We start from the raw sequence: 23,681 nt of genomic DNA, 5'->3' as shown, positions 1-23,681 counted from the left end.
GCCTATTTCATGGATATTTAAATCAGTTTACCTCAAGCTGGTTTAACCCTTAATTTGGGTGGCATCCTGATAATATCACAAGGTTTTGGGCTCCAATTTTGCCGCCCAAATACATCCTGGGCCCATCCCAGGGGGGCTCTGGCAGCCATGTTTTCAAGCCGGAAAACTCCCGATCTGAAGAGAGCTGCAAGGAGCAGTTCTGGAAGCGGGGATGAACCTGGGATGTATTTGGGGAGCAAAATTGGAGCCAAAAACCTTGTGATACTATCAGGATGCCGCCTGAATTAAGGGTTAAACCAGAATGAGGTAAGCTAATTTGAATATTCATGCAATAAGTTCTTAAATGGACCAGAATCTGGCATAGTCAGGCTTCCAGAGTTGCATTTTGATTTGTTTTATATTTTGCTTTTATTGGCCATGAGAGTTATTTTTGGGTGTTATTCCACCATGAAGATTACAGAAAACTGTTGTAGATACTCAATGAACACTTTGTCCACTAATTTGCTGACCTATCCACAGATATTCCAGGATAGTATTTTCAGATCTATTGCTATTTGTGTTTTGTTTCTCAGAGCTTTATTGCACAAACCTCATTCTCACAGCAGTCACATTAGTGTAAGAAAAAAAGAGAAGGGAACATTCCTCTTTGAGAACAGCTACCACCTCATCTCTTCTCAGTCCCATGACTTGGACTGCTGCCTCCATCGCATGCTCTTCCTGACTCTCCCTTAATCTCTGTCATATTGCCTTTAGATTATTTTTAAATTTTAATTTTTATCCCCCCTGGACCTCTGCTACTGTGAGTTACTGTGAGTTTAAGTTTAAAAAAAGGGGAGTGGGGGATCCCAGGGAATCACCTGCTTGGGAATACTGGCAGGGGGATAGGGAGGAAGAGGGGACACTAACACCACATGACTGACAATTGCACAACTCTACTGGCAGTGATGTTTGCACCTTGAGGCTTGTGAAAAATTATTGATGGATTTTCCTGTCAGTGAAAAGGGACAGGTTGGAGACAGAGCAGCTACAGATCGGAGGAGTCATCATGTGATAAGTATAGCTAAAGTTGCTTTTTTCTCTAGTGTAATTATGGTTTGAAAGCTGTGTAGTAATCTCCTAGGTCAGCAGTATGTGGATCAGATGAAGGCTAGGAGGTCTCTACTGTGTGTTTAAGTGAAGCTAAATTCACCTTACTTGGGTCTAAATGGGGATTGACCCACTTAAAAATGGAACCCTTACCCACAGCAAATTAACCCTTCTTTTTCTCAAGGTTTCTTGCAGAGTGCCTACTGCCTTTATCATTTTTTCCATCTGCTATTAAGTTCATAAACTTAAAGTGGGAGGCTATTGTTCTTCACGGGTGCCAATCCCAGCCAAGAGGTGTGAAATGGGAAATGCTTCCCTCTGATCCTTTGCCCCATAGATCCAGTGGTAAACCTCCAACATTTCCTGTAGAGAATTTAGATGGGATGTTTCCAATTAGATTGGACAATTTAGATTGGATAGTTCAGGAGTTGGCATCATTGGAAAGTGCTCCACTAACTCCAATTCTTTTTATCCCTAAATGATCAATGCCCACACGTAACACTAGTCTCAGATTTGAGTTCTGCATATTGTTTCCCCCCTTCTGTTAGAAACAGGAAAAATATTAAAAAGTGTTTTCTCAAACAGGGCATACAAAAATGTGTATAAATAAATAAATAAATAAATAAATACACCCAAACATGGGGGGATTATTTGAAACAATGCATACATTTGGTGTTATGTGCATTTATCTATCTATTAAAATGTATATAATGTTTTGTGCACAAAACATTATATACATTTTAATAGATAAATGCACAACAACAACACAAGAATCATATGAAACGCAGAAACAGGAGGACAGCAGAAACCTAAATGTGGGAGTGAGAGCTTGAGCAAAATCTAACTCGACAGATTTCCTTAACCTAACCATAGATGTTACTCAAGCAAGAAATGCCAATAATATCAGACAGTTTTACAAACAGATACATAGATTTTAATTTGGTTTTCACTTTGTTTCCTCCTGGTGTGGTACTAAGACAACCCATTTTAAATTTCCCATTTCTGCTTCAAACACAACATCTTCTATATCATTTTCCCCTTTAGGAAGAAGTTAATAAAATCTGAGCCTTTCCCTTCCTTTACAAAGAAAACAACAAGCATCCATTCATTACTTTGTGTGTGTTTGACTTCAAATCACTTATCAGCTTATGGCAACCCCATGAATTTCATAGGGTTTTCTTAGCAAGGAGTACTCAGAGGTGGTTTTATCATTTTCTCCTTTTGAAATATAGCCTACAACACTTGGTATTTCTTGGCTGTCTCCCATCCAAGTACTAACTAGGGCTGACCCCGCCTAGCTTCCCAGATCAGATGGGATCTGATACCTTTACAGTATTTAGACCTCTACTGTGATGCTACAGGGGTTCAAATAACTTTCTTTGAAGAGGTATCTGGATTCTATCTGTCAGTGTAAGTTGCATCATTGTTGATTTCCAGCTACATACCATTTCTTCAACTAGATGATTGACTATATAAATGCCACAGCACCTTATAGATTTACAGTTTTCACTGTTCATTCAGAACTATCTCCATCATGAAGTATAAAGGCATACTCTCAGCCTTTCCAGGACCCATGTGTCTGAGATCAGAGTGCGATCAAGATGGGAAAAGTTATTAATGATGAACACAAAAGCTAGGAGAGGCTGCAGCACTTTCCTTGTTCCTAAAGCTACTGGGAAGGGCAAGATTCCACCCTCTAATCTATCTCCCCATTGAATGAAAACTGCTTTTGCACACTGAACTCAGTCTGCAGCTACTGAAGTAAGGGGGAAAGTGGAAGGGAGAGAGAGAGAGAGACTCAGGCATTTTAAAAGCAGCTGAAAAAGTGAGGCAACAGAGGATTAATTGAGAGTATGGAAAACATGTAGTGTGTGTAGAGGAGGGCAATCAAAATGGTGAAGGGTCTGGAAACCATGCCCTATTGAGGAGCGACTAAGGGAGCTGGATATGTTTAGCCTGGAGAAGGACAGGTTGCTCACCTGTAACTGTGTTTCTTCGAGTGGTCATCTGCGAATTCACACAAATGGGTTATTTCTGCGCATGCGCAGCAAACTTGGAAACTTCTAGAATCTCCGGGCAGAAAGTCATGTAACTTTCTGCAGCATCTTTGCAACTTTTTGGCGGTAGCCCCGCCCATCCCGTATATAAAGCACCTGGTGGCCCGCTCCTCTTCAGTTCCGAATGAGCCGCAAACAGCGCGACCACAAGCGTTGTTAAATGAGCAGACACTTAAGGGAAGGATGGGTGGGTTTGTGTGAATTCGCAGATGACCACTCGAAGAAACACAGTTACAGGTGAGCAACCTGACCTTCTTCTTCGTGGTCTCTGCGAATCACACAAATGGGTTAGACTAGCGAGCTATAGTCAATGGAGGAGGGAGTGTCAAAAATCAACAATGAGACAACCAACTATAAAGTATGTAAACCAAACAACTGTGTAATTTATTAACAGTGCAAAGGTTTCAGTGCATGGCAGAGAGTAACACTGCCCTCCCAAAAGCTGCTTCATGCCTGGCCCTGGCGTCCAGCCTATAGTGTTTAATAAATGTTGATGGCTGGGACCAGACAGCAGCTTTGCATACATCCTCAAGTGAGATCCCTGTCAAGAAGGCCGAGGATGCTGCTACCGCCCTCGTTGCGTGGGCTCTAACCCGGTCTGGTAAGGGCTTACCCGCCAGTTCGTAGCAGAGGCGGATGGTGTTGGACACTCATTTGAAGAACCTCTGCGGTGAAACCGGCAGCCCTTTCTTGGCTTCGGAGTAACACACAAACAGTCTCTCCGAACGCCTGGAAGCAGACGTTCTGTCCAAATAGAACGCCAGTGCCCTGCGGACATCCAGGACATGGAGCTGGCGTTCAGAATCTGTGGTCGGGTTAGGAGCCAGAGTGGGCAAAACGATGTCCTGGTTCATGTGAAAAGCAGACACCACCTTTGGCAAAAAAGTAATGTCTGTACGGAGAACCACCTTGTCCTTGTGGAAACGGAGAAAGGGTTGGTCCATCCTGAGGGCACACAGTTCACCAGCCCGGCGGACTGATGTGATAGCTACCAGAAAGGCTGTCTTCCAAGTTAGGAGTCTCAAGTCCGTGGTAGCTAGAGGTTCAAAGGGCTTAGAGACTAGTCGAGCCAGAACAGTGTCTAGACCCCACTGCGGCGGAAGATCGAGGACCGGTGGGTGCAAATTATTAAATCCCTTAAGGAACCTCTTTATAAGAGGGTCCCTAAATAAGGAGGGTTTGTCCCGAAACAAATAGTGGGAAGAGATGGCGGACAGGTAGCACTTAATAGAGCTTAAGGAGAGACCTGTCCCAGCCAGTGTCATGAGGAAGTCCAGGACTACCGGGATGGAAACACGGGACGGTGGAATCTCCTTGGTCTGTAAAAAGGCAAGGAACTTGTCCCATTTGTAAGCATAGGATCTCTGGGTAGACGGTCTCCGAGCTGCCCTAATTATATCCTGTACGCCTGGCGGAAGTGAAGTCAGGATCGAATCCTCCATGCCACCAATGGGAGAGAGTGCATCTCTGGATGGTGAACTTGTCCGCCGTGGAGGGAAAGTAAGTCGGTCCGGTGTTCTAGGCGAAGATGATCTTGGGCCCGTTGAAGTAGAGGGGCAAACCATGGTTGCCTGGGCCACCACGGGGTGATCAGGATCGCATCCGTGGAGTCCATCCACATCTTTGATAGTACTCTGGTCACCAGTGGAAAGGGGGGGAACGCGTAGAGAAAACGGTTCGTCCATTGAAATTGGAAGGCATTTCCCAGAGAGCCAGGTGCACGAACCCGTGAGCAGTACTTGCTCAGTTGGGCATTGCTGGGGGAAGCAAATAGGTCCACCGTCGGCGTGCCCCACCGCTGGAAGAGGAAGGAGACTACGTCTGGGTGTAGTTTCCATTCGTGGCAAGTCGTTTGAGATCTGCTTAGTTGATCCGCCAGGTCGTTTTCGTCCCCTGGGAGATGGATGCACTGAAGCAGGATGCTGTGTTGAATGCACCATTCCCAGACTCGAAGTGTGATTTTTAGGAGAGTCCTTGACCTCGTACCTCCTTGTTTGTTGAGGTAGTACATGGTCGTGGTGTTGTCTGTTAGGAGGAGCACCACTTTGTTGGAGAGTAGACTCTGAAAGGCCCTGAGTGCTTTTTCCACCGCCAGCATCTCCAATGCGTTGATGTGGAGGCTTGATTCCCTGTGAGTCCATTTGTCCTTGACGGTCAGGCCCATCGCGTGGGCTCCCCATCCTTGTAGGGATGCGTCCGTAGTCAAGGTTATCTCTGGCTGGGGCGGAGTGAAGGGCATACCGGAACAGACGTTGTCTGGCTGGAGCCACCATTTCAGGGAAGTTTGGACCTTTCTTGGGATGGTGAGAATCTTGTCCGGATGGTCCCGATCGAAGACGGACAGGAACCAAGATTGTACGGGTCTGAGATGCAGTCTTGCCCAGGATGTAACAAAGGTTGTGGAGGCTAAATGACCCATTGCCACTTGTACTACACGGGCTGGTAGATGTCTGTACCGTAGGCAAGCTCGTATAGCGATTGCCAGAGTTTGAAATCTGGACCGTGGAAGGTAGGCTTTGGCTGATTCCGAGTCCAGTAGTGTTCCTATGAAATCGATCTGCCTGGATGGAGTCAAATGTGACTTTTCGAGGTTGACTTGAAGTCCCAATGATGCCAGAAGGTTTTGAGCAAAGTCCATCTGGTGCTGGAGGGACTCTCTCGACGGCGCGGTGAAGAGCCAGTCGTCCAGGTAAGGGAAGACTACAATCCCGTGCTTGCGAAGATAAGCGACGACGGGGGCCATGCACTTTGTGAAGACCCTCGGCGCTGAAGACAAACCGAAGGGAAGGACCTTGTAACGAAAGAGATCTGGTCCGACAGTGAAGGCGAGGAATCTGCGATGATTGTCTCGTATCTCGATATGAAAATAGGCGTCCTTCAGGTCGAGCGTGGCGAACCAGGAGTCCTTCTGCAAGAGTGGTAGAATAGAAGCGAGAGTTACCATCCTGAAGCGTTTGTACACTATAAAGGAGTTTAGTGCACGCAAGTCCAAAATAGGCCTAAGGCCCTCAGGCTTCTTAGGGACAATAAAGTACTTAGAGAAGAAGCAGTATCGAGCCTGAGAAGGGTGCACGGGCTCGATAGCGCCTTTGTCCAATAGAGAGCGCACTTCGTCGAGAAGGGTGTCCGAGGGGACGGTGGTAATGATGGCTCCGGTGGTGGGGAGCTCAGAAAACTCTAGGGCATAACCCCTTCGAACTATGTTGAGAGCCCAAGAGTCTGTAGTGATGGATGCCCAGGTGTTAAAGAAGGGCTGTAGACCATTTGTTGGGGGAATGACGAAGTGCGCAGGAGGACTTCAGAATCGTTTCTTGCCTCTGGTCTCTTTTTTCTTGTAGCCCTGCTGGTAGCGGCCTTGTGGCTGTTGGCGACGGTCCTGGTGAGATGGGGACCTAGGACGTCCACCTTGATGAGTAGGATCCTGGGGATGGAACTGACACTCAGACTGGTGGAAGCGTTGTTGGCCGTGGTGGAACCAGTTGCGTTGACCACTATAGCGCTGTCTCTGAGGTCTAGAGCTGGAAGTGGACATGCCATGCTTTTTGGCAGCTGTCTTCATTCTATATCTGAAGCTCAGTTTCTCGTCCGTTTCTCTGTTAAATAGGCCGGAGTTATCGAAAGGCATGTCCTCGATAGCTGCTTTGGCCTGTGGAGTCAAGTCCGATGAACGCAGCCAAGCATAGCGTCGGAGAGCCACTGAGCCCGAGAGGATCTTTGAGGAACAGTCAGTGGAGTGCCTTGCCGAAATGATTTGTTGACCTCCAACAGAGTGTACCTCATTGCGGATAGCCGTCATGATCCTCCTCTTGTCATCTGGAAGTTCACTGATGACAGGGTCCATCTTTTCCATGAGGAGCTGGACATAAGCTCCCATGCATGCCGCATAGTTGGCAATTTTTATGTCAAGTGCAGCAGAGGCATGAAACTTTTTTGCCAGGGCATCTATCTTCCTACTCTCCTTGTCCATGGGGGACGAGGAGGGGCGTGCGGCAAACGAGGTCTGAGAACCTTCGACTATGGCCGAGTTGGGTTTAGGGTGGTTAAACAGCCAAGCCGGTCCCGAGGGTGTGACCCTGTAAAGGTTCTCTATCTTTCTGGATGTAGAGGCTATAGATGCTGGTGTGTCCCATGACCTCTTGGCAATCTTTTCCAGCGATGGTAGGAATGCCAGGGATGGTGGGGCAGGGGCACAGCCATGGATCCGGCATTCCACCGGATCGAGTGCGTCGTCTTCCGGATGGGACACCTCCAACTTGAGCGCGTCGGCCATCCTGATAACTTTGTCTGAAAAGGAACGGACATCATCCGTCGGAGATGGAGCATCTGGTATGCCGAAGGCCATCGGCTGGTCCACGTCCAGTTGAACGGATGGAGATGCTGAACGGGAGCGAGAAACAGAAGGAGATCTACTGTCTCTAAGGCTTAATGGCGACGGCTCCCTGGTTGGGGTATGGTGCCTGGTCAGGTCCTCTGGCCTGTCACGGGTGGAAAGGCGTTGAGGAGAGTGAAGCCTCACTCTAGTAGGGCCAGGAATCTTATGGCGCAGGTGGTTCGCGTCCACGGGCAACAAATACTGACCAGTACGGTAATTGAAAACAAGGTCAGGGTAAGTATCAAAGAGAGCTTTGTCTGGTTGGTCGTATGATGGGGAACGATCACGGCGGTCCCTGTCCAGGGCTTCATCGGCCTTAGTTCCCAGTGTAGCTCTGTCTCTTGCCAAAGGCGAGGTTCTGTCCCGTCTGTCCCGTGTCGGTGAGACTCTATCCCGTCTAGGGCGGGACGGTGAGCGAGACGGCTGTCTTTGCCTTTGGGGGGAGAGTGGTGCGTCTGAGTCCGGGATTTCACCTTCGGACTCCGATGAGTTGTTCAAATTGACTATTTGCAAGTCTGGGTCCTGGACTGCAAGATGGGAAGAAACGATGACCCTTGGCTCAAGCGGTGGAGGTGCCGAGCCCGAGGAGAGCTCTAGGATTGGAGTCGTCACGGGACGTGCATCCGGTGGGGGCACCGACACAGTGCTCGGAGGGCCCCTACGCCTGGTCTTTGGTGGCGGAGATGCTGATCTGGCTCTCCTGGACTCCCGTCCTTCCTTAGGCGGTTTGGGGGGCTTTTGCTTATCGGCATGGGCCCTCTTTGGAGCCTTGTCCGCCCTTGATTTCGGAGCATCTGAAGTGGAAGGTTGGGCTTCAGATGGCGCAGGTCGAAAGACCTTATCGTATAGAGACGCCTTAAGTTTTTGGTCTCTATTTTTCAGCGCCTGAGCCGTCATGGCTTTGCAGTGCTTGCAAGTCCCGGGGATATGGCCCTCTCCCAGGCACAGGACACATTTATCGTGTCCATCCAACATGGGGAATTTGGCCCCGCAATTCACACACTGCTTAAAGGAAGCCATGCGGGGAAGAAGTCGTTACTAGTCCAGTGGAATTGAAGAATAGTCAATCCGGTCTGCGGTCAAAACAGTAGAGAAGGGAGTAGAACAAGTCCAAATCGTTAAGGAAAGGAATGGTAAAGTCCGGTCCGTGGTCAAATGTCCAAATGGTCAGAGATTCTGTATAGTGCTAACAAGCGAAGTTCCTCAAGCTGCTTACGCGGCGGAATGAAGGAACTGAAGAGGAGCGGGCCACCAGGGGCTTTATATACGGGATGGGCGGGGCTACCGCCAAAAAGTTGCAAAGAGGCTGCAGAAAGTTACATGACTTTCTGCCCGGAGATTCTAGAAGTTTCCGAGTTTGCTGCGCATGCGCAGAAATAACCCATTTGTGTGATTCGCAGAGACCACGAAGAAGAAGAAAAGGTTAAAAGGTGACATGATAGCCCTACTTAAATATTTGAAGGGATGCCATATTGAGGATGGAGCAAGCTTGTTTTCTGCTGCTAGGACATGGAGCAATGGATTCAAACTACAGGAAAAGAGATTCCACCTCAACATAAGGAAGAACCTCTGAATGGTAAGAGCTGTACAGCAGTAGAACACACTCCCTTAGAGTGTGGTGGAATCTCTCCTCCTTTGGAGATTTTTAAACCAAGGCTGGATCTGTCAGGGGTGTTTGATTGTGAGCTCCTGCATGGCAGGGGGGATTGGACTTGATGGTCCTTGAGGTCTCTTTCAACTCTATGGTTCTATGAGAAGTTTTTAGACTACTCTAGAACATCCAGCAATTATGACAAAAGGCAGAGAAATTTACTGCCACATCACAGAGCAGGGAGGGAGTCTTAAGTAATAATGAAAATGCCAGAGTGTATTCAAGGAGACAGTCAAGCAAACATTTACTACAAGATGCTTATTAGCCATACAGCAGACAACCACAAATGAAAGGTTTGCAGATGAGTTCTTCTGCAAAAATCCCTACTTTTGTACCCCTGTATACTTGATCTGAGAAGAGTCTGTCTGAGCTGAGAAATGCTACCAGACCGGGAGAGGGTTGCTGCACTCACTTTGTGTTCTAGTTGAAGCCAGAACACATTTTGATTTCCTTTCCTTTCTATGATTTGACCAGGATGAAAAGAATGGTACAATAAACAAGACGTTCTGTACGTTGAGGTACTCTTTTTCTCTTTCTGATTCAGTTTCACAATGCTGAGTAAGGTGCTATTTCAAAATGTGGCATTGGACTTTATGTAGCCATGCAACCGTGATACTCAAAGGCTGAGTGTAAGGAAGCAATAGAAGGAAAGGCAAGTATAAGAACGCACACAGAAATACACACACTGGCAGGTTACAGACCGCCCATTTGGGGTGGGCTGTACCCGCCCCCTTTCCCCGGTGTATCGGGGCCTCAGCTGCCAGAACGGCAGCCGCTGAGGCCCCGATCTGCCGCTTTTCAGGCTGCGGCGAAGCGGCAAAATGCCACTTCCCCGCAGCCTGAAAAGGGGTGTCCTTGGGGCTTCAAGCCCCAAGGACACCCCGCGGCGGCAAGGAGGAGGAGAAAGGGGCCGCTTGGCCCTTTTCTCCCTTGCTTCACTGGGCGCAGCCATCTGAAGGCTGCGCCCAGCGATGCAAAGCGGCGCCGCAAACCAGGAAGGAGCTCCGAAACGGAGCTCCTTCCCGGTCCGCGGAAAGGGCGCACTAAGCGCCCTGGCGTGGACTGACAACGTCACATCCGCGCCGCCCCATATAGAGGCGGCGCGGTCGTGACGTCGTCATGCCGGCCCCCATGTGGAAGGGGAGCCGCCATTTTGTACGGACTCAGTCCGTACTAGGGTTAGGGGGGTGCGGAAGCACCGCACCTTCCTAACCCTAGTACGGACTGACTCCGTACTTTCATGGCGGTGTGTAACCCACCACAGATAAGTTAATTTGATGAACAGAATGACTCTAAGATTTTAATATAAACAACACTTATATATTAAAGAATCAACAACACAATAATCAAATGTTTAAGCATACTTAGGCCCACTGAAATCTGCATGATTGAACTCAATGTTGGAAAATAGCACAGGTCACTTTGTTTATTTGTGGAAGGAGTGCAAGAATGTTAAAGATTACAAGAAAGTTATTTTGCAAAGTGTGAAGAACATCAGAGGATATGAACTTTTGTGGTACTGTTGTGCTATTGAAATGTTTTAAAAAATCCTACAGTGATGTGACCATTGGCAAAAGCTTGAGAAATGGTCCAACTGTTATAATTAAGTATCTGGAGAAGGAAAGTTGGAGACATTAATGAGCAGGCCCACTGTTTAGTAAATAATAATAATAATAATAATAATAATAATAATAATATAGTTTATTTATACCTCCTGCCTCTCCCACGGATCAAGGCGGGATTACAACCTTAAAAGACACTTAGTACAATTTACAATCAATACAACAATAAAATACTAACCCTGTTTAGTACATGTTCCCAAAGTAATGTCAACTTCCAGAAGTCTTGACTGTTGGCCAAACTGGCTGGGGCTTCTGGGAGCTGAAGTCCAAAACATGTGGGAGATCAAAGTTTGGGAGTCTCTGGTTTAATAGAAGGAAATTTTGACAGCAATCTGATAAGAAAAAGGGAACTATAAACTCAGTATTTGCTCAATACGATGAAACCAAGAGGAAAAATTTAATCTAAAGATATTATCTAAAGAAATAAAATTGTCCACATACTGAGCTGCACATTAGGTTTCCTGACATTTAGGAACTCTTTTTTAAAAAAAAGTTACTGTAGTTCAGAGTGAGCCATTGTGGTATAGTAGTTTGAATGTTAGACTAGGGTCCAAAACACACTGCAGAAATAATTCAGTTTAAAAATGTAGTTTATTGTGGCACTAGAGCTATCTGACAGAGATAAGGATGCCATAACCCGCCTGCAGGTGGGGCAGTCCCATTTTTCGCAGTACCGTCCCGGTCCCGGTTACCGCCAATTCACACCTCCTCCTCCTCTTCCTCCTCTGCCTTTGCCTAGGCGCGCTCCCCCTCCATGCGCGCACTCCGGAGGCAGGCAGGCAGCCACCTGCACCTCCTCCTCTGCCTCCACCCGAGCTGCCTCTATAGCCCCACGCACAGGCGCGCAAGCAGGGGCGAGTGCGCGCTGCCGCTGGCCGGGGCCAAGGCAAACGCCCGGTGCGGTCGAGCAGAAGCGCGCGGAGGCGGACGCAGAGGAGAAGGTGGGTGATTGCCTGCCTGCTGCGGGTATGCGCTGACAGGGAGTGCGCCCAGGCAGGCACCTCCTCCTCTGCCTTGGTGCGCTCCCCATCCGTGCGCACCGGCAGCAGGCAGGCAGTCACCCACCTTCTCCTCCTCCGCCTCCTCACGCTTCTGCACGACCGCGCCGGGCTTTTGCGTTGGCCCTGTCCGGCGGCAGCGTGCACTTGCCCCCGCTTGCACGCCAGTGCGTGGGGCTATAGAGGCAGCTCGGGCCCTTGACACTGGCTGGCCAATGGCAGAATGGGGGGGGCTGTTTCCAGCCCCACTCTGCCATTGACCAGCATCTAGGAGGAGGCGGAGCAGAGGAGGACTCTGGGCCCACATGGTGGGGAAAGCGCATGGCATGAAGAGGAGGAGGTGGAGGAGGAGGAGGATTTCCATTCCATTTGTACAGGGCTGCTTTGTTCACTAGGGTTGGTATCACCTGGTGTGGCAGCTCATAGTATTATAACCCCCTCCCCCACTGACCTCTTCCCATGCCACACCATACAAAATCCTTAGTAATGTTTTTTGTAATAATTGTACTCATAAATTGTAATCCCCATATTTGGCAATAGCAACAGAACTTACATTTCTATACAAACTTTACCAAACTATGGAAAGATGGAAGGCTGGGCCAACCTGGGATTGAATTCACAATGTTTTGGCTGCAGTACCAGCATTTAATCACTGCGCCACCAGGGCTCACTGAATACTAATAGTAATAATGTTGTGACATAAACAACTAGCAAAATTAAAATTATACCTTCAAATTGCAATAGCATATGCACAGCCTAAATGTATTTACATGTACATAGTTTCATGTGGTTAAAGTGAAATTTTGATAAGATGTGATGTTTTCAAAGAAAATTTTAAAATAATAAAAAATTGAATTTAAATTAAAAATATTAAAAAATAATAATTGAGGACTCTCTTTTCTCCTCCCATTGAATGTCACCCCATTCACCCCATTTCTTAAACCTTTTAAAGGGACACAAGCAAGCCCCACGACCTGTTTCTGCCAAAAGGCATATTTTCAAGGAGCACTGGTGTCACACACACATACCTATTCACACCCCTGCTGTATAGACAGTTGAAATAATTTGCATTATGTGCAGAAAAAATAACATCACTCTGGACTAGCCATGACAGTCTCCAGTCCTTTGCATGTAACCTTCCAAATACATTACAGACAGGCACATATCACTAAAGCCCAATGTAATTTCGCCCCCAAAATGAAAAGCTATTTTCATTCTGTCAGTTTAAAGCAACAGAAGCGTGGCATGATGCTTCCTTGTTCTAAATTCCACTGCTTCGCCTCGTCACAGTAGCTATTTGGTTTTTTTTATGGTTTCAGGGATGAGTTATAAACTTTTGTACTTAATGTGCGGTTGGTACCTCAGGCATACCTGTACGGACTGACGTGATTACATATATATTCAAAATAGGTTTACCTAAGTTCAAAGGCAAGTACTGCAATGCAAGAGCAAGATCAGAGTTAGAAAAAAACCTTATACATAACTGGATAGAGTTGCTATTTGTATAAATAATGTGCAGTAGTTCTACTTGTGGCCTTTTCAGTTTTCTGTGTCATTCCAGAAAGAGGTTGCTCCACTTTTTGTGGTTATACAGTGATGTATTTGAGACCTGACCTAATCAAGAGTTTTGCTCAAAGGAAATGGTGTCCATATAGATCTGGTGGGCAGATTCTGTGGCAGAATGAGGGCAATTGGCCAGCACTATAAGTCAACCTCATGTATAAGTCGAGGGCAGGTTTTGGCTTTGGGGCCAAAATTATGGATTATGATATGACCTGTGGATAAATTGAGGGTAAAACTTAGGGGCATATAACAAGGATCTAAAGGATGAAGGAAAGGAAGACAATGTCAAAGAACATAGAAAATTCCCGCAGGCATAATTGTATTCACACTAAAGGCTGGATGGCTGAGAGAGTAGAGAAGACAGATTATATTCTTCCCTTTCACCAGAGGATGGTTCCCTTTTTATACAGTGCAGCCTTGCCTTACGCGGCGATCCGTTCCGCCTCCCCCTCCGCGTAAGGCAAATACCACGTAAACTTGAGCCCCGTTCAACAGAATGGGGCTTGTGGTTGCAGTGGCGCAGCGTGCACGTGCCATGGGCGTGCGCGCCATTCCATGTTTTGCAGCGCGGCTTCCACATAAAGTGGAAACCGCGTATGGCACACCCGCATATGGAGCGGGCGTGCTGTAATTAGAATTAAAGTACAGTACATAAATTGACCCATGGATAAGTCAATTCTGGGTTTTGAGGCCAATTTTTTGACTAAACTCAAGTTATACATGAATATATACAGTAACTGCATGGATAGTTGCCATTTTTTATAATCCCACCTATTCAATAATTGTTCCAAGAAGATTACATCTGGCTGGAGATCCTTCACGGGAATTTATTGTTGTCTGTCTTCAAGTCATTTCTGATTTATGATGACCTCAGAGAGCCAGAGTGGTGTAGTGGTTTGAGCATTGGACTATGACTCTGGAGAACAGGATTCAAATTCCCTCTCGACCATGAACCCCACTGGGTGATCCTGGGCAAGTGACACTCTCTCTGCCTCAGAAGCTGGCAATGGTAATCCCCCTCTGAAGACACTTGCCAAGAAAACCCCATGATAGGCTCACGTTAGGGTCACCATAAGTCAGAAACGACTTGAAGGCACAAAACAACAAAATGTCAAGCCATCGGCCTGTGAGGGAGAGAATAGGCTGGCCCAGCGTCATCAGGGGCTAGCCTGAAGAAGAAGAGCCCTCCCTCCGGTCCATCTGCCTTGGTCCAGGCCTCAGAGGGAGAGAAGAATGCTGGACCCGATCCCCTCCCCCTAACCATTCCCTTCTCCTTTTGTGTCGTGTCTTTTAGATTGTAAGCCTGAGGGCAGGGAACCGTCTATTATCCCCTCTGTTGTAAGCCGCCCGGATTCCCAGTGATTGGGTGGTATATAAATAAAACCTATTATTATTATTATTATTATTATTATTATCATGGGGTGTTTTTTTGGGGGGCATGATTTGTTCAGAAGGGAATGGCCATTGTCTTTCTCTGAGGCTGAGAGTGTGTGACTTGCCCAAAGTCACCAAGTGGGAATTCAAATCTTGATCTCAAGAGTCATAGTCCAACACTCAAACTCCTCTATACTTGCCTATAAACATATAACTACCAGACTGTATATGGTATTAATATCCTTTATTTTAATTATGAATTTAGAAATTAATAATAAACAGTAACATCCAGAAACTGTTATGCATTCTTTAAATTCCCTGAAAGAAATTCAAATTATAGATCTTCAGTTACCAAAGTTACAGTTTACAGCTGCTGTTCAAATGTTTAAAAATGAACAGAAGAGTCAGAGTAGGATGTTAAGGAATGGTTTGTTTCTGCCTTTTTTATTTTGTTGTGATTCAATAATGTTATTTAAAATTATGTATCACTTTTGAGAGTCCTGTTGGGCAAAAAAGTAATGTTTAAACATTTCTAGTAAAACTGCTTGCCTGAGTTTTAAAAGACTGTTCAATCATCTATGCATGGCTCTACATGAAAATATTGGATATTATAGGTGCTCCAATATCCCCAAAATCTCTAGAAACCTGCAAAGAAAGTCTCTTTTACAATTACAGTATCTTTTAAAGAAATGTTTATTCAAATTAAATAGCAATATCTTGGAATGGAGGCAGGTGAACAAAGACAATCCTCCATATAAAATGACAATCATCTAACTCCTTTTTAAAGTCATGCAAGCTAGCAACCATCATCATAATATTATGGCACTGAATTCCACAAAGTTAATTATACACGCTGTGAAGAACTACTTTTGTCTGTTTTGCTTGGCTCACCTGCTAATTATCTGAAGTGGATGACCCCAGGTTCCAGTATTGAGACACAGTGAGAAGAAGCAACTGTTCCCATTCTTCACCCTAAGTATAGCTTCATCACGTACTTCTGACTTGCTTCTCTGCACTCTAATATAAGCAGCAGTCTTAATCATGAACCAAGAACACATGCTGCCAACACTGCAAGAAACGTGAAACAGAGGTGGGCAGAGATCAGTCTTAGGAATTCTACTTTACTTTTAAAATTAGAACCCAAGATGATCTGCGTAGCGGAAAACAGTGGCTCCCACAATGGAGCCTGGCTCAAAAACGGATGACCCCAGATGTCCTAACTGCAAAGGGGGACAAGGCACTGCAAAAAATGAGAAAGTGGAGCGTGTCAGGAAAAAAAGTAAGGCGTGCCAAGATAAAACCTAAAATGTGGGACAGTCAAGAAAGATGTAGGACATTACAAAATTAAAAAAGAAAAGGCCAGTAAGACTAATATAAATGTAACCTTATCCTTCTTTATCAAATGGAGGACATTTTGCTATCCCCCCAGGACAGAAGATTTAAATGATGTATAGCAAGTAGAACAGCAAGAACATTTATATACTGCTTCTTACTACCAGTCCATGAGTGGTTTACAACTATGATAATTGCCCCCAAGAAGCTGGGTTTTCATATTAGCGACCTCTGGAAGGATGCCTGGCTGAGTCGACCCAGAGCCCCGGCTGGGACTGAACTGACACCCTTGTGGTTTGTGAGCGAGTGGCTGCAGTACAGGCACTGAACCACTGCGCACCAGGGCATGTCCTGGAAAAGGAGGACGTCTGGTCGCCCTGGGTGCAGCTGTTGGCCTGTAGCCCCCAAAAGACAGTAACTGACTTGCATGAGCTAGAGAGGAAAAGTAACCAGTTTACTATAGACAAGAAGGAGCACTGTCCTCTTGTTTGCTTGGTGTCATTGTTTACTTCTCACATTGGCGCTTCACCTTTCTTCCAGAGACCTGTAGCTCTATGACTGCGGCCACCCTGCAAGGTCAGTCAGGCAGACAGAGTGACTGTTCCTGGCAGTTTCATGGCTCGGTGGGACTTGAGCCTGGTCTCTCCGTCAAAGGGTTCTTCTGCAGCTGAACTGGCGAAGCGCCCTCCCTCACACGGCTTGGTCGTTTTTGCTCTGCGTCTTCAAATCACTCCCTCGGGACAAGTCAGGCGGTGTCTTTCCTAACAACTGTACTTTCCTGCCTCACACGAGGCTCCTCGGCCGGAGCGGGGCGTGGGCCCAGGTTTCCTGGCTGAGGGAAGAGGGCCGCTGCCGGGAAGCCCTGCGGAAACGGCTGCCTCGCCTCAAGGGCGGCACCGCGGAAGCAACGAACGACGCTCCTTCCCGGCAGCCATGACGTCACGCTCCACGCACGCGGCGGCGCAGGCCCCGTTGCCAAGGAGACGGGGAGAGAACGCTCGCGCGCAAGGGTCAACGGCCGCTCCTTCCCCCTCCCTCCCTCCCTCCCTGGGTTTCTCTTTACCATCGAGACGCGCCTCGCGCGAGTGCCCAGAGCGCCATAAACAAGAACCCGGAAGCGCGCCGTCAGGGCGGTTTATCCCCTCCCTCCGCTCTACGGAAAGGAGAAGGAGCGGGGCATAGGCCCCCCTCGCTCAAGAAGGGAGAAAATGGCGGAAGTTCAGTGAGTGGCTCCTTTATAAAGGCCGGGGCGGGAGGCTGGGGCAGGTCCCAGGGGCGGATGGAGGGCTTCCGAAGGGGAGATGGTTTTAGCACAGCATCATAGAATTGGAAGAGACCCCAAGGGCCCTGATCCAGCCCAGCCCCAGTCTGCCATGCAGGAACTCTCAGTCAAAGCACCCTCATTGACAGACGGCCATCCAGCCTCTGCTTAAAGACCTCCAAGGAGGGAGATTCCACCACTCTCCAAGGAAACTGTGTCCCACTGTCGAACAGCCCTTACTCTCAGGAAGGTCCTCCTATGTTCAGGTGGAATCTCTTTTCCTGTAGCTTGCATCCATTGTTCCGGGTCCTGTTCTCTGGAGCAGCAGAAAACAAGCTTGCTCCCTCTTCAACATGACATCCTTTCAAATATTTAAACAGGGCTATCATATCACCTCTTAACCTTCTTTTCTCCAGGCTAAACATCCCCAGCTCCCTAAGTCGTTCTTCATAGGGCATGGTTTCCAGGCCCTTCACCATTTTAGTAGCCCTCCTTTGGACATGCTCTAGTTTCTCAATGTCCTTTTTGAATTGTGGTGCCAGAACTGGACACAGTATTCCAGTTGGGGTCTGACCAAAGCAGAATATAGTGGCACTATGACTTCCCTTGATCCAGACACTATACTTCTATTGATGCAGCCTAAAATCACATTGGCCTTGTTAGCTGCCGCATCACACTGTTGACTCATGTTCAACTTGTGGTCTACTTGGACTCCTAGATCCCTTCCACACGTATAAGTCTCTCGTTCAGCCAGGTGTCCCCCATTCTATATCTGTGCATTTCATTTTTCCACCCTAAGTGCAGTACCTTGCATTTCTCCATAATAATAATAATAATAATACGTTTTATATATAGACCACTATTCCGCGATGATCATAGCGGTGTATAGTAAAAATTGTAATACAATACAAAATACAATGTGACAGTTAAAGGAGGGAGACGTCTCGTCCTTCAGGCAGTCCCTGATGTTGCTGGGTCTGCCTGATGGCTCCCTCTGAGGCCGAGATGACAGTTGAGGAGGGAGGGGCCTCTTCCTTCAGGCAGTCCCTGATGTTGCTGGTCTGCCTGATGGCTCCCTCTGAGGCCGAGATGACAGTTGAGGAGGGAGGGGCCTCTTCCTTCAGGCAGTCCAAGATGTTGCTGGGTCTGCCTGATGGCTCCCTCTGAGGCCGAGATGACAGTTGAGGAGGGAGGGGCCTCTTCCTTCAGGCAGTTCCTAGATGCTATCAAGTAGTTTCTGACTTATGGAGACCCTATTAAGGCGACACTATCCTGGGGTTTTCTTGGCAAGATTTCTTCAGAGGGGGCTTCCCATTGCCTTCTGAGGCTGAGAGAGTGTGACTTGCCCAAGGCCACCCAGCGTGTTTCATGGCCAAGGAAACATTTGAACTCTGGTCTCCATAGTCCAGTGCTCAAACCACCAAACCATGCTGGCTCTCAGGGTTTGCCATAAATCAGAAATGACTTGACAGCAAACTCCAGTGTTGATTCTCCAATCGGATATAACCTCCTTGGATCATGGGGTTTCCTTGGCAAGATTTGTTCAGAGGGGGTTTGCCACTACAATAGATAAAGCACTATCTTATGTTCAAATTATGTTGGTTGGAGGCATTTGTTGATTTGGTTGAAATCTCCTGCAGAATTTGGATCGAGATCAACAGTAGCATAACATTATGTTACTATAGCTGAACTTACAACAGGACCGGTCCTATGTTGTCCTTGTGTGCCTTAAAGTTGTTTCCAATTTAGGGCGACCCTAAGAAGAACTGATCATGGGGTTTTCTTGACAAGATTTGTTCAGCAGAGATTTGCCTCCCCCTGAGGCTGAGAGTGTGTGACTACTACTAGTAGAAATTTGCTGCTGTGTGCCTTAAGGGCATATCATGGGATTTTCTTGGCAGGTTTCTTCAGAAGGGATTGCCATTGCCATTAGCATCCTCTGGGGCTGAGAGTGTGTGACATGCCCAAGGTCACCCAGTGGGTTGAATGATGAAAGCAGCCAGGTCTTGTCACGGCTTTTCTGGCACAAATGCTCTGGGGCAGGTTCACAGGTGCTCCAAGTTTTGTGTGAGTGGAAACCAGTCACCACTGTGACTGCATCCACAGGCTCCCAGGTCAGGTTTCCAGGGAAGTGAAGTCTGGTTTACCAATGGATAATAATAATAAAAAAACAATGAACTCAGTCAAGGAGGCCACAGTGTCCCTGAGCCAACTTTTGGTGACCCTAAGGTCCTATCCTGGGTTTTTCTTGGCGTGTTTTTTCAGAGGGCATCCTCTGAGGGTGAGAGAGTGTGACTTACTCAAGGTCTTCAGGGCTGAGCAGGGATTCAAACCCTGGTCTCCTAATGTCCTAGTTCAAACATTCAAACTTCTACACCTCAGTATGGTGGTGCAGGGCCCCCAAAAGGGAAGTTTTGTAGATCCCCCCCCCCCCATAGAATCATAGAGAGGCAAGAAATCTTATGGCCATCCAGTCCAACCCCATTCTACTGTGGAGGAAAACACAGTGAAAGCACTCCTGACAGATGGCAATCCAGCCTTTGTTTAAAAACAGCCAAAGAAGGAGACTCTACCACTCTCCAAGGCTGTGTATTCCATTGTCAAATAGCTTTTGGTGTGAGAATTGGGAGCGGTGCATACCGGCCATTAAGGCTGGCCTGGGGATGGAGTCCATACGACGTACACCCTGACTCCGCCTCCATGGCGGCGTGATACTGTGCGCCACTCCACACAGCGTGTGGCATCATAACATTCCTCTGGCGCTGCACCAACATAACACAGTGCCAAAAGAGCACCTTAAAGCCGCAGCTGTCACATCCTTTTCAGGGCGCAAAAAGGAGCTGCCTTTTGTGGCTCCTTTTTGTGCCCTGGAAAGGCCAGATCGAGGCTGCAGCGTGTGGTTGTTGCAGTCCTGATCCAACGCAGCTGTAGGCCCTAATCACTCCTTTCCCTCTTCTTCCCCAACTTTTTTATATGTAAAATTTACACATGCGTTGAGTTAAATTTCAAGTTTACTTCAATAAAACTTTTCTAATTTGAATGATGTTATCATAGAATCATAGAATTGGAAGAGACCGCAAGGGCCACCAACTCCAACCCCCTGCCATGCAGGAAATTAAATCAAAGCATCCCCGACAGATGGCCATCCAGCCTCTGTTTAAAAACCTCTAAGGAAGGAGACTCCACTACACTCGAGGGAGTTTGTTCCATTGTCTAACAGCCCTTACTGTCAGGAAGTTCCTCCTAATGTTGAGGTGGAATCTCTTTTCCTGGAGCTTGCATCCATTGCTCTGGTTCCTGTTCTCTGGAGCAGCAGAAAACAAGCTTGCTCCCTCCTCAATGTGACATCCCTTCAAGTATTTAAACAGGGCTATCATATCACCTCTTAACCTTCTCTTCTCCAGGCTAAACATCCCCAGCTCCCTAAGTCGTTCCTCATAGGACATCCTTATAAAATGTTAAAATATGACTACATGAATGTGTGAATGAAAATATGCATACTACATAAACAAAAAAAAAAATTTCTATACCATGTTCAGGGCGGCGGGGGGGAATGACGTCCCCATGTAAATGTAAAGGGGGAGGGAAAGGTAAAAGTTTTGAGAACTGCTGCACTACACCGCACAGATAATGAGTTTTATGGCACCTTAAAGATTAATCAGTTTTGTTTGGCATCACCTTTTGTGGACAGCTTCCAGTTTCATAAAATCCATCATCTCATGAAGTGGGCTGAAATCCATAAAGGTTTATGTTAAATAAAATGTTAGGTCCAAAAAAACACACACTGAAGAAATAATCCAGTCTGAGACCACTTTCACTGCCCTGGCTCAGTGCTATGGAATCCTGGGAATTGTAGCTTATTGTTGCACCAGAGCTCTGACAGAGAAAGCTAACCATCTCACAAAAGTACAGTTCCCAGAATTCACTAGCACTAAGCCAGGGCAGTTAAAACAGTCTCAAATTGGATTATTTCTGCAGTGTGTTTTGGACCGTTAGTCTGTAACGTGCTGTAAGACTACCACCTTGGAAATTGTTGTATTGGGCTATATGCCTTGGCAACCTCAGTTTTGGAATTAGAAATGAAGCTGCGGATGCTAGTTTTAGGCTATGGGCTGGCTGCAGTCAAGGCCTGCATATGCATCTGGACAGCTGCCCAACTTCCAGGTGGCTTCAGAACTGCAAAACCTCCCGGACGGCAGCTTTAAAGGGCCGTCAGTTCTGGCCATAAGTTTAAGTAGATACTTGTTACATTTCACTCTTCTGTCCACAACAGAAATCCATCTGAAGTCTTTTAGGCATTGGAGGTGGCTGTTTTGAGAACTTCTGAGTGCAGGGTTTAGCATGCCTGTTTGCAGTCCCCAAATGATACTTCTAATGGCTTTTAATAAAGACAGCACCTGCCAAATGCTAACAAGCTTGAAAGGAATGGGTTGTACTTTTTTTTTGCATATTCTTCCTCAGCTTCAGCAAAGCTGCTATAAATGGTGATGATGGAAATGTCTTAGACTGGAAAGGTGATGATATGCTTCCTTTGAATCTAAGCAAAACATCATCTCAAAAGGACAGGTAAATAAGAAGATGGGTTTCAACTTTATCATTTAGTATCACCATGCTACCATGAACACGCTTGATTTTTATGTGATTTTGGATTTTAAGCATTGTTGAAAATGGTCAGTAATTGCATGGAAAACTATCAGGGAAATCAAGAGATAGCCAGGTATATTTAGGATCCCTGGAGTGCTGCTTATAGTCAGAGATCACCATACTGGGCTGCATGGACCATAGTCTGACTTAGCAGCATACTATGTTCCTAACTTTTCAGAGAGAATTGGTTGATGGTTTGAAGAAGGTGGAGGCAGACAGCAGACAGCCTTAATCAAATAGTAGTAAGAAAGTAAACGAGTGTTGAGTTCTTCCTTCTGCCCTCCTATCCTTTGCAAATTGTTGGCACTCTCCACTTGTATACACTGCTAGACTAGGATCTGAAAGATCCAGATTTTAGTCTCCACTGAGCCATGAAACCTTCTGGATGACCTTGGGCAACTAACTTTTCGTTTACCATGCAGCTTTTGTGTGGTGAAGATAAAGTAGAGAAGAGGAAGGCAATGTATACTATATTGTTGAGACCTTCTTAAAAACTTTTGGAAGTTGATTAGGCTCAGAGGTAACTGCTTGTTCAGTGCAAGAAACTGATGCGTCATGATTCGTTTGAAAATGGGTACTGTGGAAAGCAGTAGGAAAAAAGGAGTTCACAGGTAGATTGATTCAGCTAAGGAAGCAATAACTTTATAAGACCTATGCCAGGGCTGTTGATCACACAGGGTTGGAGGTCTCTCATGTATAGGTTGTCATTACTTGAAGCTGACATGATGACAAATAATAACAACCAACAACTTTTCCTCACTCTACCACAATTTTAAAACCCTAAAATTAACATTTCAATTTTTTTTAAAAATTACCTTCATTTTATCTTTTTCCAGAATTCAGGTTCTTAAATGGTGGCATTTATATACTACAAACAGTACAACTCCCACACAAGGGGGAAAGTGTTGCTATACTCTAAAGATTTGTTAAAACCCCAACGATTCTGTTGAGAACCTTGCATGCGGTAACATTTTCTTGCAGCGCCTACTTTTGTCTCCCTCTTCAGTGATTAATGACTTCATCAACAGCAATTAAATAAATGTTATGAGTGACGTCCTGTGTCTTCTTTTAATCCAGTATCTATCTTATCAGAGAGTTCTTCTGTCATCCAGCACACCTTTTTTGCCCTTGTATGTTTCCATTTCTTTTTGCTATGTGTATGACAGTATACAAAATATTCTTGCTTTGTTTTGTTGTAGTATAATGTGTCAACACAAATGCTGTAACATCTGTGGTATCTATATTTTTCTAGTTTCCTAATTTGTAGCAGGAACTCAGCTGTGTCTTTCCATCATCTACTGTCCTTTTGAAAATGCATCAGATTTCCACATAGTCCTCCATATTTTTCAGATGTGAAAAGACTTCTCTTGCCATCATCCTGATTTGACCTCAGTAAAATACAGTCGGCCCTTCTTATACACAGATTTCTTATACATGGATTCAAGCATCCACAGTTTGAAAATGTTCAAAAATATCAAACCTTGATTTTCCTTTTTTTCATAAGGGGTGCCATTTTGCTATGTCATTATATTGAATGGGACTTGATCATATACGGATTTTGTTTGGATCTTGGAACCAAACCCCAGCGTATAACAAGGGCCCACTAGTAAAATATATTCCACTCCCCTGTCTCATGCATTCCCACCAACCTGGCCTGACTCCCTTACAGTCATATATGTGTATGTGTACACACACACACACACACACACACACACACACAC

General features: G+C 46.3%; 2 protein-coding genes across 3 annotated transcripts in view; one reads left to right on the top strand and one right to left on the bottom strand.

Moving 5' to 3' along the window:
- Window positions 1-17,022, bottom strand: part of B4GALT5 (beta-1,4-galactosyltransferase 5) — a 108,731-nt gene extending 91,709 nt beyond the window's left edge. Inside the window, exons 1-2 of the mRNA XM_089513850.1 lie at window positions 16,585-17,022; window positions 15,615-15,791 (exon numbers count right to left, since the gene is read on the bottom strand). The gene's annotated coding sequence lies outside the window, so the exon portion shown is untranslated. The remainder of the gene's footprint in view (window positions 1-15,614; window positions 15,792-16,584) is intronic.
- A 129-nt stretch (window positions 17,023-17,151) lies between these two features.
- Window positions 17,152-23,681, top strand: part of LOC149315666 (sodium/hydrogen exchanger 8) — an 84,987-nt gene continuing 78,457 nt past the window's right edge. For both annotated transcript variants that reach the window (XM_089513848.1, XM_089513847.1), the window contains exon 1: window positions 17,152-17,277. In XM_089513848.1, coding sequence (XP_089369974.1) covers window positions 17,264-17,277 — 14 coding nt within the window. In that variant the 5' untranslated portion in view covers window positions 17,152-17,263. The remainder of the gene's footprint in view (window positions 17,278-23,681) is intronic.

Source organism: Sceloporus occidentalis, unplaced genomic scaffold (genome assembly GCF_023333645.1).
Source record: "Sceloporus occidentalis isolate IW3139 unplaced genomic scaffold, rSceOcc1.0.p SCAF_3, whole genome shotgun sequence".
NCBI lineage: Eukaryota > Metazoa > Chordata > Lepidosauria > Squamata > Phrynosomatidae > Sceloporus > Sceloporus occidentalis.
The sequence above is the reverse complement of the archived record's forward strand: the minus strand, read 5'-3'. Positions and strand labels throughout refer to the sequence as shown.